Source organism: Drosophila albomicans, chromosome 2R (genome assembly GCF_009650485.2).
Source record: "Drosophila albomicans strain 15112-1751.03 chromosome 2R, ASM965048v2, whole genome shotgun sequence".
NCBI classification, from domain to species: Eukaryota; Metazoa; Arthropoda; class Insecta; order Diptera; family Drosophilidae; genus Drosophila; species Drosophila albomicans.
This window is the reverse complement of record NC_047631.2, coordinates 7,904,167-7,917,629: the sequence shown is the minus strand read 5'-3', so window position 1 is coordinate 7,917,629 and position 13,463 is coordinate 7,904,167. Positions and strand designations below refer to the sequence as shown.

The following is a 13,463-nucleotide window of genomic DNA, read 5'->3' as shown; positions in this document are numbered from 1 at the left end:
AGCGAGAGAGAGGGTTCACCTTATTTGACATAATGACGTGGTGAACTGTGCGTGAAAAAAGAACAATAAATTACCGATGCCGACACAATAAATATAATCTAAATTATTAGTCAGTTAATATTTACGAGCAACGGGACACTTGTTCAAACACTACAGCGCGAATAATAGCGGACAGAAGTAGGCGTTGCTATTTGAAATACACAGTCGACACGAAGCGAAACGAGCATTTTCTATGAGCAAGAGGAAGAAGGTCGATCAGGCGGTGGAGAACGTCTGACCAATCAACAAGGCAATGAAATAATTTTAACGTTCAACGTGTGCTTCTTGCCCATTTTGTGTTTGCTTCTGTTATTTACATCTAAATCAATAGCTGACGACGACATTTCAAGAACAGCAACAGTCATAGTCACAAAACAACAACAGCAGCAGAGCGCAGCAACAAGAACGAAAGAGAGATAGAGAGAGAAACGACGAAAGAGCGGTTTATTGGTTTGTGGGGTTATTGGAGGGATTGCAGAGGCGCTTAGTTTAGACACGCTGTACCAACAACAACAATGATGAACGAAGACAGCGGCACCGCGTCGACGTCGTCGTCGAGTGGCGGAGGTGGCGTTAAAAAGTTCTTTCTGCGTTTATCACAGGTGAGCGATTAAGATTGCAAATGCATTTCAATAGCATTGCTGATCGATTTCATTGACTTACAGACATACCAATCTACACTTGATCGCTCCACGCCGCATACACGAATGCGTTGGGTATTTGCCGGCTTTCTGTTGTTTCTCTTCGTTTTGCGCATCTTCATCTATCAGGGCTGGTACATTGTCTGCTACGCTCTGGGCATCTATCACCTGAATCTGTTTATTGCATTTCTTACGCCAAAAATCGATCCCGAATTCGATCCTTATGCGGTGGACGACGAGGACGAGGGACCCAATTTACCGACGCATAGCAATGAGGAGTTTCGTCCATTCATCCGTCGGCTGCCCGAATTCAAGTTCTGGCTGTCAGTAGCGAAGAGCACAGCGATTGGATTATTCTGCACGTTCTTTGACTTCTTCAATGTGCCCGTATTTTGGCCCATACTGGTCATGTACTTTATCACACTGTTCTGCATCACAATGAAGCGACAGATCAAACATATGATCAAGTACAAGTATTTGCCATTCACACGCAATAAGCCCCGCTATCAGCGTGTCAATCAACCTGCGGGCGCTTCCAGCAATGTTGGCGGTGGCGCTGGTAATTCAAAGTGACAATTAGCCGCACAGACGCCGGACACACAAGCGACAACAACAGCAGCAGCAGCGCCGACGACGACGTCAGCAACGACTGCGACTGCAACTATCGATAACTCAGCAGCGGGATCATTGGCAGCAGCGGGGACGACAACAACAACTGTCGGCAACCCAAAACCACCGCAGATTATAGCAATTGAGGATTACTAACTAGCAAGTTAAATCAGAGTAACTACAACAACACCAACAACAACAAACCCAAGCAAATTCATGTAATCACAACATCATTTATTTTGTTTTAGTTTTGATATTCATTCATTACATTCGACAGCATCGCATACGGTTTTGTTTATATTTTGATTTAACACTACGGACTATTGAGTTTATTGAGTTGTCGTGCGGCGTTTTGTGCAAAGCATTGTTTTATTGTTTAATTATATATTTATTATTTTAACATGCAATTTATTTGTAATTCCTCTACTACAACTACATACAAATGAAAACAACAATAAGAAACAGTTCAAGTTTTAGTTTTGCAAATAATTAATTTAATTTACATTTATCGTACTACCTTAAAAACCAAGAAGCGTATGTTTGTAAACATAATTTAATGTTTTCTTTAATCCAAAAAGTAGATTTATTGACGATTCTAACAAATATTTTTCGATTACAACATACCTTGGCTAGATGCTAAATATATTTTGCATTATATATGTATATATATTTTATTAATATGTATATGTATATTTTGTTAGCGTTAACTATACAAAATGTTAAAATGAAAAACAAACTTAAGAAGGTCTAAACTGGGTGCATCGTATGAATAAAGTAAAAAAAAAAACAAATGAAACACAGCATTTTCTTATGAAATTTGATATTGCATCGCTGACTGAAATCGTATTCGGTTATTTCGTCATGTTTTTTAAGCAACTTTAATTTTTGCGCCAATCTAACCGATTTGACGTTGCCAGACTGTGAGTCAGAAGCGCCCCTGTGATTGTTTGAAATTGTATAAAATACCGGAAAGTACATTTTAGGTATATTTAGGAATTCAAAACGACATATCGAGATAATATCGAGTAGTCGCATTAATGACAATTTTTATAGTTTTTGTGCAATTATTTTTTTTAAACATTGAAATAAAATGATGTTTTTAACAACTTGTCTCTAACAATGGCTTATACTAATATACCATATCTACCAGTTGGGAAATTTTGTAAAATTCTATTATGGCACCCGACAAAAATGTATTCTGTGTTTACGGTACATATCTAAATAATGATTAATCTTAGTAATGTGTCATTCCAAAATAATGTATCTTAAAAAATCAATTGAAAATTACCAAAGATTAAGCGGTATTTCTTCAAACTAAAATGGTATTTATTTTTTGGGTTGATTAGTATTTTCTTTGTCATAAAACACGCAGTCACACTACTAGCAATATTTACACCGCTGTTGCGAAATTTGTACCACGCAGTGTGTTGTGATAGTCCTAAAGAAAATTTCTTATTGCAATTTGTATAAATCGCGTTCTTATTTTGTCTTTGTGTTCCAAGTAATGCAGCAATGTGCCTTAGTATTGATGGGCGCTCCTGCTGCTGCTGTTGTTACCAAAATAAACTTTCCAGCGCCGTCGTCGCGGCCGCCGCCGACGTCGTGGTCACTAAAACCAATAATTAATAGCTAATTAAAACATTCCCCCGCGCTGCCGCCTCTCGTAAATAAGCACACAAAACAAAACTTCATACATACGTCACGCACGTATAATGGGCATAAAAAATGATTTGAAAGGCATCAAATTAAGTCGCCGTCACCTAATCCTTTATACTATGATCACATCCATTGTGGCTGTGGCGGCTGCACAAACGGAATCCACAAGCGAGTCGTCAAATCTACAGCATGCTGTTCCCCCAGCAGCCATTCCTTATTGTGTGGATCAGCAGGAGCGACGCATAGGACGTAGGTAAGTCTAGGAAGAAGAAGCATTGGTTCATTCCCACTTTCAAGCAATATGCATGTGTGTGTGTATGCAATAGTATTGCACGTGTGAAAAGTGTTCTAGAAAGTTCGCTTCCAATAATTGAATGCAATTGAAAACACACAAAGCCAGTTAAACAAATAGTTAGCTTTAATTAAATAGTGCTGTTGGGAAGTTTTCAAAGTGTTTTAATGTGTGATATAAGCACAATTCTGAAATTTTTTATTGTGTGAATTATATAAATCGATCAATCTTTGAAATTTCCAAGTGTATTGTTTGAAACTACTTTTCTTTTTGCCAAATGTGTTATTAACGCAGAGTGCAGAATAAGAAGAAGAATGCCTAAAGGTGCCAAGTATAAACTGAAAACTGAAACTTGTTCGCGCTTATCAAAAAAACAGAAACGGTGAGTGAGTCATGTGCAAACTTTTTCCATGTCTGTAGACAATTGAATGAACCAATAACAACAAATAATCACATATCAGGCGAATGCGTAAAAATTCTATTTGAATTTCAAATTCGTTTGGCTTAACTACAAACATATTTATATTTAGGTTTTCCATGATACTTTTTGTATTATTTAAACCAATTTCGAATTTCACCATTCTTGGCATTTCTGCTTTGGTCTTCTTCGCTTCTGGGTCGTTGGTTTGCTTCGGCGCCATCTTCAACCGGCACACTTACACACGTATATGCACAGATGTTGCTGTTGATGAGTGTGTGTGTGTTTTGTTTGTTTGGTGTGAGAGGCCGAACAACTTGTTGATTATTTACTTGTCTCTGAACTTGCGCGCGTTTTTTTTTTCTTGCATAAGGCAGCGAAATCAGCTGTTAATGCTTACTTGCTTACCTCCGAGATCTTCTCTCTTTCCCACTGCCAGCTGCCGTCGATAGTTGCAGCACTGATGTGTGCTTTTATCATTGGTGCGCCGTTTGCGTCGCAGTTGCGTCGCTGCTTTTGAGTTTGTGCTTATGTGCGTGTCACTGGTTTGTAATGAGTCTCATTTTACACGATGAAAGCTTAAAAACAGTTGCTTTCGAATAACTTTTGTAAATGTTAATAAAACAATTTTTTGAATGCATTACCATATTTAATGTACATATATATTTCTATATTGTAAAACTAAAAAAAAAATTTTTTTATGATACCCGTATTTAGTTAAATTGACTAAAAATTGCTGTATAATAAAAACCCTTTTTTTTGCTAAGTTAGGTCCATGGAATAGTTTTTCAAAATGAATTTTTTCATTACATATAATGTCATAAAATCGGAACAATTAAATTTCAGATTTAATTATATATACATTCAATAAATCATACAAATTAAATCTAAGTTCTGAAAGTTTTAAATTTTTTTAGAATTAAAATTTTTTTTTGCTGAGTTGCAGGACAGCTCTAAAACTCCTATCTGTCAGTCAAGAACACTCCAACGTAATTTTCGTACCTGTTTAAGTTTGCACACCAGCCCCTTTTGACTACAAGGACAAAAAGAAAAATAATCAAAATATGATATGAGATATCTTCTAATTTAGCTCTCTAATTTTTTTTATTAATTCCAAAAATCGTGATTGATACGTATATGCTAAACCTTGTTCTATGAATAAGCAAATTTATTCGGGTTTATTAATAAACTCGTCATATCTCTGTTAATTTTTTTGGGCTGAGAAATTATCATAAGAAATTGTGAAAATTATATGCTGGGTCACAATTAAGCCGCTGACAACGCAGAGGGTCGTAAATGTTGATAGTGTTTCGTGTGTTGTGATGATGCATTCAACTAAATATAGTTCTTGTTGTAGTTCATTAGCGTCGTCTACTCCAGCAATCGAATGACGTGAAGACTATGTCGACGGCATTCACTGATAAGCGAAGTATTATTGATCATGGTCATGGTTATGGTGTTGTGTCTAACCTGATTTCTTGCATTGATTTGTGCTGAGCCTGATTGACACACCCCCTTTTTTGTTGTTTTATATATTTCGCACAGGTTGCTATACGTAACGACACTAGATGGACGTCTCAGCGCCTTGGACATTGCCAATTCGGGCAAGATGCGCTGGAGCATTGAAACTGGACCCGGGCCACTCATCTCGTCGAGCATTCATCGCCTGGAGCTGACCAGTAACGGACAGTTTGTGCGCATGATTCCATCACTAAGCGGCGGCATCTACAAGTTTGATGGCGACTCCATCGATCCGATACCAATAACAGCCGAGCATTTGCTTAGCTCGAGTGCCAAATTTAGTGACGATCTGGTGATATCGGGCGGCAAGGAGACTCGCAACTATGGTGTTTCTGTGCGCACAGGGCAACTGCTTTACGAATGCTCCATCAATGGTTGCATAAATGCCACAAGTGATCGCGATGGCGCCATTAAAGATACAATCGAGGAACTTGATACAGACGAGCAACAACAGCAGCAGCAGGAGCACGACGACGACGAGCAATTGAGGGACAAAGATGGTTACATTCTGCCACATGATTCTCTGGTGGACGATGTGATTGTCGTGCGACGCCAGACGCAAACAGTGCGTGCCGTGGAATCGCGCACAGGCGTCGAGCGCTGGAACTTTAGCGTGGGACAGCACGAGTTGGATGTGATGCGTGCTGCCGACTGTCAGTTACAGCCGCGGAGCGACATCGAATTGGCTGTGCTGGATGTGGACATTAGGGTTATAGTGCCCGAGGGTATTATCTGTGCCTTCAGCAAGAGCGAACCACACCTCATGCTCTGGAAGCACACGGTGAGTGGGTGAAAACATTAAAATATCTTATGATTATTAATTGTTCGTGCCTTGCAGTTTAACCATCCGATTGTCAGCGCTTGGCATACAAACGAAGCCGATCAGCTGCAGTCCATTGATCTGTTCAGCTCGGCGCAGTGGCTGTGGGAGCAGGATGATCTGCAACCCGGGGAGCAGCCCAAACAGCCAATAAGTGCACCCTCCATCTATCTGGGCATGTACGATAAGCAATTGTATATACAGGAATCAATACGTCTGCGCCAAGAGATCATGGATAAGACACAGCAATTTCTGCAGCTGAGCGGTGACACAAATCTCATGCCCAAAATACCCTGGCGACCAGTTGCAGCCAGCAGCAATTCATTGGTGATATTCCAAGGCGATCGGGATCCCGTGGTGATTGGCGAAAATGATGAGGGAAATAGTCAACTAGTGCCATATGATGATCAGAACGTTGCTATAGCGGCACAATCGGTGCTTAATGCTTCGGAGTTTGTGAATGGCAACGGCTTCTACTTCTACACAGATCCAAAGTGGCAGCAATCAGGGGGTGGCAGGGAATGCGGTGCCAATGAAACGCCCAGCGATGTGCCTGCCATTGAATCAGCTGCCGACGGCAACGAGACAGCAGCTGGTGGGAATCATAGCATTAATGATGATCTTAGCTTCAGCTTGGATGACATCGATGCACCCGTCAAAGTTGTCATACTTTCGCTCTGGTTCTGGTGGAAGGAAATTGTGGTTATTGCGTTTACTTCGGCCGTACTGCTGAACATGTTCATGGGTCATCGCAATCAGCGGGTGGAGCGCGAGTACCTAGTCATTGAGCGGCATGTTCCAGTCCAAACGGCCATCGAGGCAACGGAAGCATCCACGCAAGCGCTGCTGGGTCCTGTTGTGCCAATGTCATCGGCTCATCATCAGCTACGCGGCAATCGTTTGGCTTTTTCCCCTGCACTAGGCTCAGGCAGCGCCAATACTAAGCGCTCAATTTCGGAATCGACGACGCATTCTGGCGAACACTTTACCTCGCGCTTCCAAACGGACTTCGACCTGATGCAGTGCCTTGGCCGTGGCGGCTTTGGCGTTGTCTTCGAGGCCAAGAATAAGCTCGACGAGAATCGATATGCCATCAAACGCATTACGCTGCCCAACAAGGAGTCGTCGCGGCAACGTGTGCTGCGAGAGGCGAGAACCTTGGCCAGTTGCGAGCATCACAATATTGTGCGCTATTTTCATGTAAGAATCCAAAATCATTTGAAGCAGTATGCTTTTATTTAATATGTCATAATTGTGTATTGTAGTCATGGGTAGAGACACCGCCTGTGGGTTGGCAGGAAGAGGAGGATCGCAAGCTGCTGGCGCATGAACTCTCCACATCGATCCAGATTGAAACGCCCGATGGCAGCACGCTTCCATCGATGCTGGAGCACACACAGAATAAGCGTCATCAGTTGTTGTCTTGGGTCTCGGATACAGCCAACAGCACCGCCAATAGTTACGGTCACGATAATAAGGCATTGAATAACTACGATGATGACGACGACGATGAATCGTTTATTCAGTTTCGCAGTGAATCCCAGTCGGCTGCCTTGCACGCCAAAGAGGACGATACGGAAGAGGGAGAGTCACACACACCGCAGAATGATGCGCAGCGCTCAAAGCAACGTAACTCCGTGTCTATCGATATACATTCTGCCTCGTTTGATTTGAAGAACATCAATTACTCGCAACACCATCAACTATCCAATTCATTTCAAATCGAATCAATTCGCTCCAAAAGCAATAGCACCGACTCGGATGACGATTCGGCGGATGCGGCGCCGCGTCGCAAACCTTTGACATTGGCCCTGCCCTACACTCACAATCAACCAATTAATAGCCAACCACCAGCCATGCCAAGTGCCGCAATTCAAAACGGATTAGCTGTTAAGCCCAACAAGGTCTACCTCTATATACAGATGCAGCTGTGTCGCAAAGAGAGTTTGCGTGATTGGTTGCGCGACAATCGCACGGATGCGCGTGCTTCGCACATTGCACACATATTTCACCAGATCGTGGATGCCGTGGACTATGTGCATCTCAAGGGCCTGATACATCGCGACCTGAAGCCCAGCAACATATTCTTCTCACAGGATGGCCAAATTAAGATTGGTGACTTTGGACTCGTCACCGATACTGTGGATATACCCAACACCCCCGGCGAAAGCGGCGATCATCCCGGACTGCCTTCCAGTGTGCGCCACACGCAACAGGTGGGCACACATTTGTATATGTCCCCGGAGCAATTGCGAGGTCAGCATTACGACTACAAAGTGGACATTTACTCGCTAGGCCTAATCTTTTTCGAACTGCATGTTTACTTCTGCACCGAAATGGAGCGCATCAAAACGCTCCGGGCCTTGAGAGATGGCCAGTATCCGGCCGACTTTGGCACTCAGTATCCGGAGCAATACGAGTTGTTGCATCGAATGCTTTCCCCACAACCATCACAGAGGCCGCAGACCAAACAGTTGAAGCAGCAACTGCACGAGATCCTGAAACTACCTGACCACCTGATCGATGGACACAGCGAACTGGCGGCTATGGCGGCGGCCACGCGACGCTTGAGCCGCAGTCGCACCTTCAGCAGCAGTAGCGAACAGCCGCAGTGATAGTGAAATGCTTCATTCGACCGACATCAATTTGGCATATCGTAATAGGTTTTGATTCTGTTTAATTCAATGAACTGCAATTATTACTCATGGCACCCTTGGCTATGTCCCATCTGCTCTGATCCTGATGAGCTTTTCAGCTAATTCTTAGTTTATCATTTTATTCATTACAACATTCTTATGTTTAAGTTATATAGACTATAGACTACGTTTTAAATCGTGTGCGACGCTGCTGTAAACAAAATAAAAGCATTGTTTTGTTGAAAAGACTTAATTGTAGAAATGATATAATTATACGCCTAAATGCTATGACATGTACATACGTTACATATGTACATTAATGTACTCTAAAACAAAAAAAATGATTAATTTAATATATGAAAAGATTTATTTGCCGAAATTTGATTGTGCTTATTTTTAAATAACGTTGGAAGCTCTATCCTATACAATTTTTGTTTTTAGTCTAAGCGAAATAAAAATCTAAAATGTCGAAAAAATATATATGCGTTTTCTTCACTGGCTTGCAAAATGCTTATCAGCTTATTATTGTTCTACGTCTTTCTGGACGAAGTGCAATTTCTACTCGCTAATGTTTATGATTAAACAAACATCGAAATTAGATGGCAGATTTCTTTTTTATTGTTTCACAAGATTAGGATTAGCACGCTTTCAAAGTACTGAGCGCAAGTTGTTGTGTCGAGAAATTTTGAATTTTTGTGTAATATAAAATTCACAGACTGGAATTAATGATTATTTTTATATTAATTAAAAGTTGTATTTTATAGTTTGGTTAAAATTGTGTAAAATTAAAAAATAAAAATAATAATAGGATTATCTTTAGTATTTTTTAGCTATTAAAAAATAAAGATACAGGCTGCCCATTTTCAATTAATGTACCAAAAATACTGAAATATGCCGAAGGCTGTATTTGGTATTTCGATGTACTATTATGTTCGTCGAATCTCAAGAGTCTTGCGATAGAGTTTTTGCGGATTGGTTATAAAATAAATCACTAAATTTGTATTTGTTTATTTTATATTTTTCTTTGTATTCACGTTTGCTGTAAAATAAAGTAAATAAATTAAAATATCTAATATAATGAATTTTTATTTAAGTCCAACACTTTTTATAGTTTTTTAATTTATTTTTAAAATATTTCGTTCGTTATTTTTCGCAAAGAAAAATACTTACGCTTGCCGTTCAATTGTTAATGAAGTCAAAGAAAGATTTTTGTTGTATCACTTTATTCTATTATTTTCATTTATTACTGTTGCTTGCGGGTTTTCCAAAAACATTCTCTACATGGCTAACGGATTAGTCGTTACATACTTTTGTGTGTTGGATTGCGCAAACAGATTGCCCAATGTTCGTACACAATATACATATGTGGCACAATAATGTTATATGAGTACATACACTAATTAGTATAAGTACTAGTATAATGATTTCATTAATGTTGAGGCTTCGTTTTGCATTGCTTAATAGTTAGTTGCGGTGTTGTTTTGTTCTCATTTTAATGTGGGGTAGCTCATGTCAATATCAATAATAAGTACATCTGTACGTATACTTAATATGTTCTTTTCACTATTGCACTTGCGCTGTTTGCTTTTCATTTTAAAAAAAGAGATCATCTATATTATGTATGTATATTTATGTATTTATACTATAATAAGTACGTTCTTAAGGTTAATTGCTGTTACTTTATCTTAATGTTTTGAATAATCCCATTTTTGTTGTTGTAACGCGATGAACAAACAATAAGCGGTTGAAGCATATTGCATTTGATTTATAAATACTTTTGTTTACTTTTCAAATACATAACTACAAATATATTATTTATTTTAGTTTTACTGTTGCAGGCAACGCGTTGCTTAAATATAATTCAACAGCAAATTTTGTGTTTCGTTTAATTTATTTTGTGTTTTTTTTTATTGTGTATTGTTTTGAGCATTTAGCATTATTTAATTATTCTTTTCTTTTTTCCAAAAATTAACAGCCATTTTGACGAATCCGTAAATGTTCAAAATCATAAAAGAAAACTCGAACAAAACACATATACACGTAGTCTCTAATACATATATACAATACAAATACAGCATATATGTGTGTGTGTATGTAAGAATGTACGAATGTATGTATGTATTAATGTATGCTTTCATACATCGCGATGTCAGCGTATTCTAGTTTTTACTTGTGAACAATGGAAATAAGACTTTCAGCATTTTGAGAGTTAATTTGCTTTTGTTTTTGAATTATGAAATTTCATCTTTTGTTTTTTGTTGTTTTTTTTTTTTTTGAATCTAATGAACACACTTCATCAACAAGTCAACAAATTTGGCTGCACATTTCTAAAATTTCTATATTTATATTTCCGTCTTTATTATTATTATGATTAAGTATATTGTTATCAAAGCCCCATGGCTACAATTTGATATTTAATGTTATGTTCAACAATATATATTTTTGTATGTATAATGTGTATATTAAATATTCTTGCGATTTTTAATTGAATTATTATTATTGCCTATGCATTTTATTTACCCTTTAATAAATTCCAAAAATTTACGTTTCCACTTGAGAAATTGTAATGAATGCCGATTTAATTAGTTTGATTAACCGCGAGACCTAATCTGAGCACTCAACTTGAATATTGGCAGTCAGCCCAGTTGTCTATAGCATATGTATGTCTAGGAATGTTTATGATGATTTTCTTGTTCATAAATATACACATATTGCTGTTGTTGTTGCTGTTGTTCTTGTTGATTATACATACGTGTTTATTTTTAGAGCTTTGCAGTTTAGTAAAGTTCTTGAAATCTCTATGTACAAAGTCAGACTTGATTGCTTATCTTTCGAGTGTTGTTTGAGGTAAAGAAAGAGTTCGGTATAGAGTTACGTAGATTTGTTGTTGTTGTTGTTTTTGTTGTGAAAATAGTGTAAAAGTATTGTTAAGTTCTATTTAAAGTGTGTACGTCAGCATTTTACTATGGAAACATATCTGTCTGTATGTCACATATCTAATGATCTAGTCTCTAGTCTAGGTGTTTTTCTTCAACTCTACAAATTATGCAAATCCGAATTTGGATAAAAAGTATTTTTGTTGTATTTGTTTGTTCAATATTTTCAAAGAACACTAAAAATAATAACACAATTGTTTTTATTTTTGTGCGCTTACTCAAATAATTCTCTTAACTATAATGTTAATCCATTTTCATTTTAATTATTATGAATAACATCTGGGGTTGCATTGTTTTAAGGCTTTATTTAATGCAATATATTCGTTATCCCGATTTGTATGGCATAGAAATTGTTTAAAAGCAACAATTCCAGTTTGTTATCTAAGAATTTTCTATTGTGGCCTACGATTAAAAAGAAATTAAAGTTTCAACGTTCTTCCAAAGTATTATTTAGTTGATAATTCAGGCTTTTGGGCAGTTTTTCTTGAATGGATTGCTGCGTTTAAACAATTTCCACAGCATCATTGCATTACTCATTAGTTGTCGTTTATTTGTCGAGCCCTTCTATCTTCTTTCTGGCTAAGCTTAAAAATAGGTATCATATACTTCGTAACCATTAAAGGGCTATATAATTTTACTTGACCTCAACTGGCGATCCGATTGCGTCACACCTGCTTAACAACTAATTCTTGAAATGATCACAACGTTAATGAATCTTTTATATATGTATGTATATATATCTAGATTATCTCTTAAAGATAGCTACCGTATAAGTACCGTTATACCGTAAATACTAATGGAATTTGGTTTTTGTTTCTCTATGTTTGTTAATAACAAGTTTATTTGTTCATTCATAAAATGTATTGTAAATTATGGTGGGATTAATTGCCTATTACTTACAAATAAAAAACGAAAACGAACTCGAAAAACGACAAATGTAAATAGAAAAAAAATTAAAAATGTTCCATTGGCAGCATTGTTGAAAATGTCTTATGCATTTTCTTCATTTAACTTGCTGTTGTCTTTGCATATTCATAGCTGCAGCGTTGAGCAGCTTTTTGAGGCATTGAATTGCAAATGCGAATGCGAATACATAAAAAGTTAGCTGCTAGCCAAAAAATGTTGCAGCTGTGTGTGTCGTCTGCTGTGCAATGGCTCAAAGAAAGCGACGAGCTAAATGTTCTAATAATGCCAAACAAAAGCAGCAAACGAAAATGACCAACAAGGGAGACAAAGATGGAGACGAAGGCGAATAGAGAATGAGAATGCGAATGCGAGTGAGAATAAGAAGCAGCGAGCGGTAGTAGATAAAAGGTCTGAGAGCCAACCAGCAAAGTGTGTCGACTACTAAATATAATATGTAATAGTATGTATGTACGTGTGTGTTGTGTGTATGTGTGTATGCATGTATACTTATAAGTACAAGTATATGCTAAAATATGCATCAGCAAGCGTTCGCAGGGGATACAACATTGTTGCCGTTGTTATTTTCTATGGAGAATACGCATACGCCCCATTGTCCCAGTTCAACAGCTGAACAACTGAACAACTGAAAATGTTTGCCAGCGATGCTCCCCATCGTCTTCTTCTTCTTCTTCTGCTTCTGCTGTCTGCGCGCGAGAGATCAAAATGTTTGCTTTAAAAACTTATGCAGCATTTGCTAGAGTATTGTACAGCGTCCTTTATTCCTAGTTGATTGTGAGAACTCAGTGCCAACGAGACCTCCTCCACCCGTCGTCCCAGTGACGCCTCCGCTACTGCATCCCATTAGCTCACGAAAAACGTCTCCGATTTTATAGTTGTATCTGCAAATGCGAATGTGAAACGATAATATCGATAGTCACTCCCAAATACATATGTATTTGTATGTATGTATGTATGTATGTATGTATGTT

At 38.2% G+C, this 13,463-nt stretch overlaps 3 protein-coding genes across 4 annotated transcripts in view; 2 read left to right on the top strand and 1 right to left on the bottom strand.

Moving 5' to 3' along the window:
- The first annotated feature begins 14 nt into the window (after positions 1-14).
- Positions 15-1,695, top strand: LOC117576399 (protein RER1). The gene is made up of 2 exons (XM_034261114.2): positions 15-641; positions 705-1,695. Exons 1-2 carry the CDS (start codon positions 555-557, stop codon positions 1,251-1,253), a joined length of 636 nt encoding a protein of 211 aa, XP_034117005.1. The 5' UTR covers positions 15-554; the 3' UTR covers positions 1,254-1,695.
- A 982-nt stretch (positions 1,696-2,677) lies between these two features.
- LOC117574129 (eukaryotic translation initiation factor 2-alpha kinase) lies at positions 2,678-9,102 on the top strand. Of its 2 annotated transcripts, none has more exons than XM_034257786.2 (4): positions 2,678-3,198; positions 5,201-5,957; positions 6,015-7,196; positions 7,262-9,102. In XM_034257786.2, the coding sequence occupies exons 1-4, from the start codon at positions 3,002-3,004 to the stop codon at positions 8,609-8,611; spliced, it is 3,486 nt and encodes a 1,161-aa protein (XP_034113677.2). In that variant the 5' UTR covers positions 2,678-3,001; the 3' UTR covers positions 8,612-9,102. The 2 variants fall into 2 exon arrangements, with proteins under 2 accessions (XP_034113677.2, XP_034113678.2); XM_034257787.2 differs by lacking the exon at positions 2,678-3,198 and adding an exon at positions 3,492-3,619.
- Positions 9,103-9,852: 750 nt separating this feature from the next.
- LOC117574897 (ras-like protein family member 10B) overlaps positions 9,853-13,463 on the bottom strand; it is a 50,330-nt gene continuing 46,719 nt past the window's right edge. Inside the window, 1 exon segment of the mRNA XM_052006813.1 lies at positions 9,853-13,373. Coding sequence (XP_051862773.1) covers positions 13,229-13,373 — 145 coding nt within the window. The 3' untranslated portion in view covers positions 9,853-13,228.

Coding starts and splice junctions, on each gene's coding strand:
- LOC117576399 (XM_034261114.2), top strand. CDS start 555: ATGATGAACGAAGACAGCGGCACCGCGTCGACGTCGTCGTCGAGTGGC. Junction 642..704: donor TCTTTCTGCGTTTATCACAG/GTGAGCGATTAA, acceptor ATTGACTTACAG/ACATACCAATCTACACTTGA.
- LOC117574129 (XM_034257786.2), top strand. CDS start 3,002: ATGGGCATAAAAAATGATTTGAAAGGCATCAAATTAAGTCGCCGTCAC. Junction 3,199..5,200: donor GAGCGACGCATAGGACGTAG/GTAAGTCTAGGA, acceptor TATTTCGCACAG/GTTGCTATACGTAACGACAC. Junction 7,197..7,261: donor ATATTGTGCGCTATTTTCAT/GTAAGAATCCAA, acceptor TGTGTATTGTAG/TCATGGGTAGAGACACCGCC.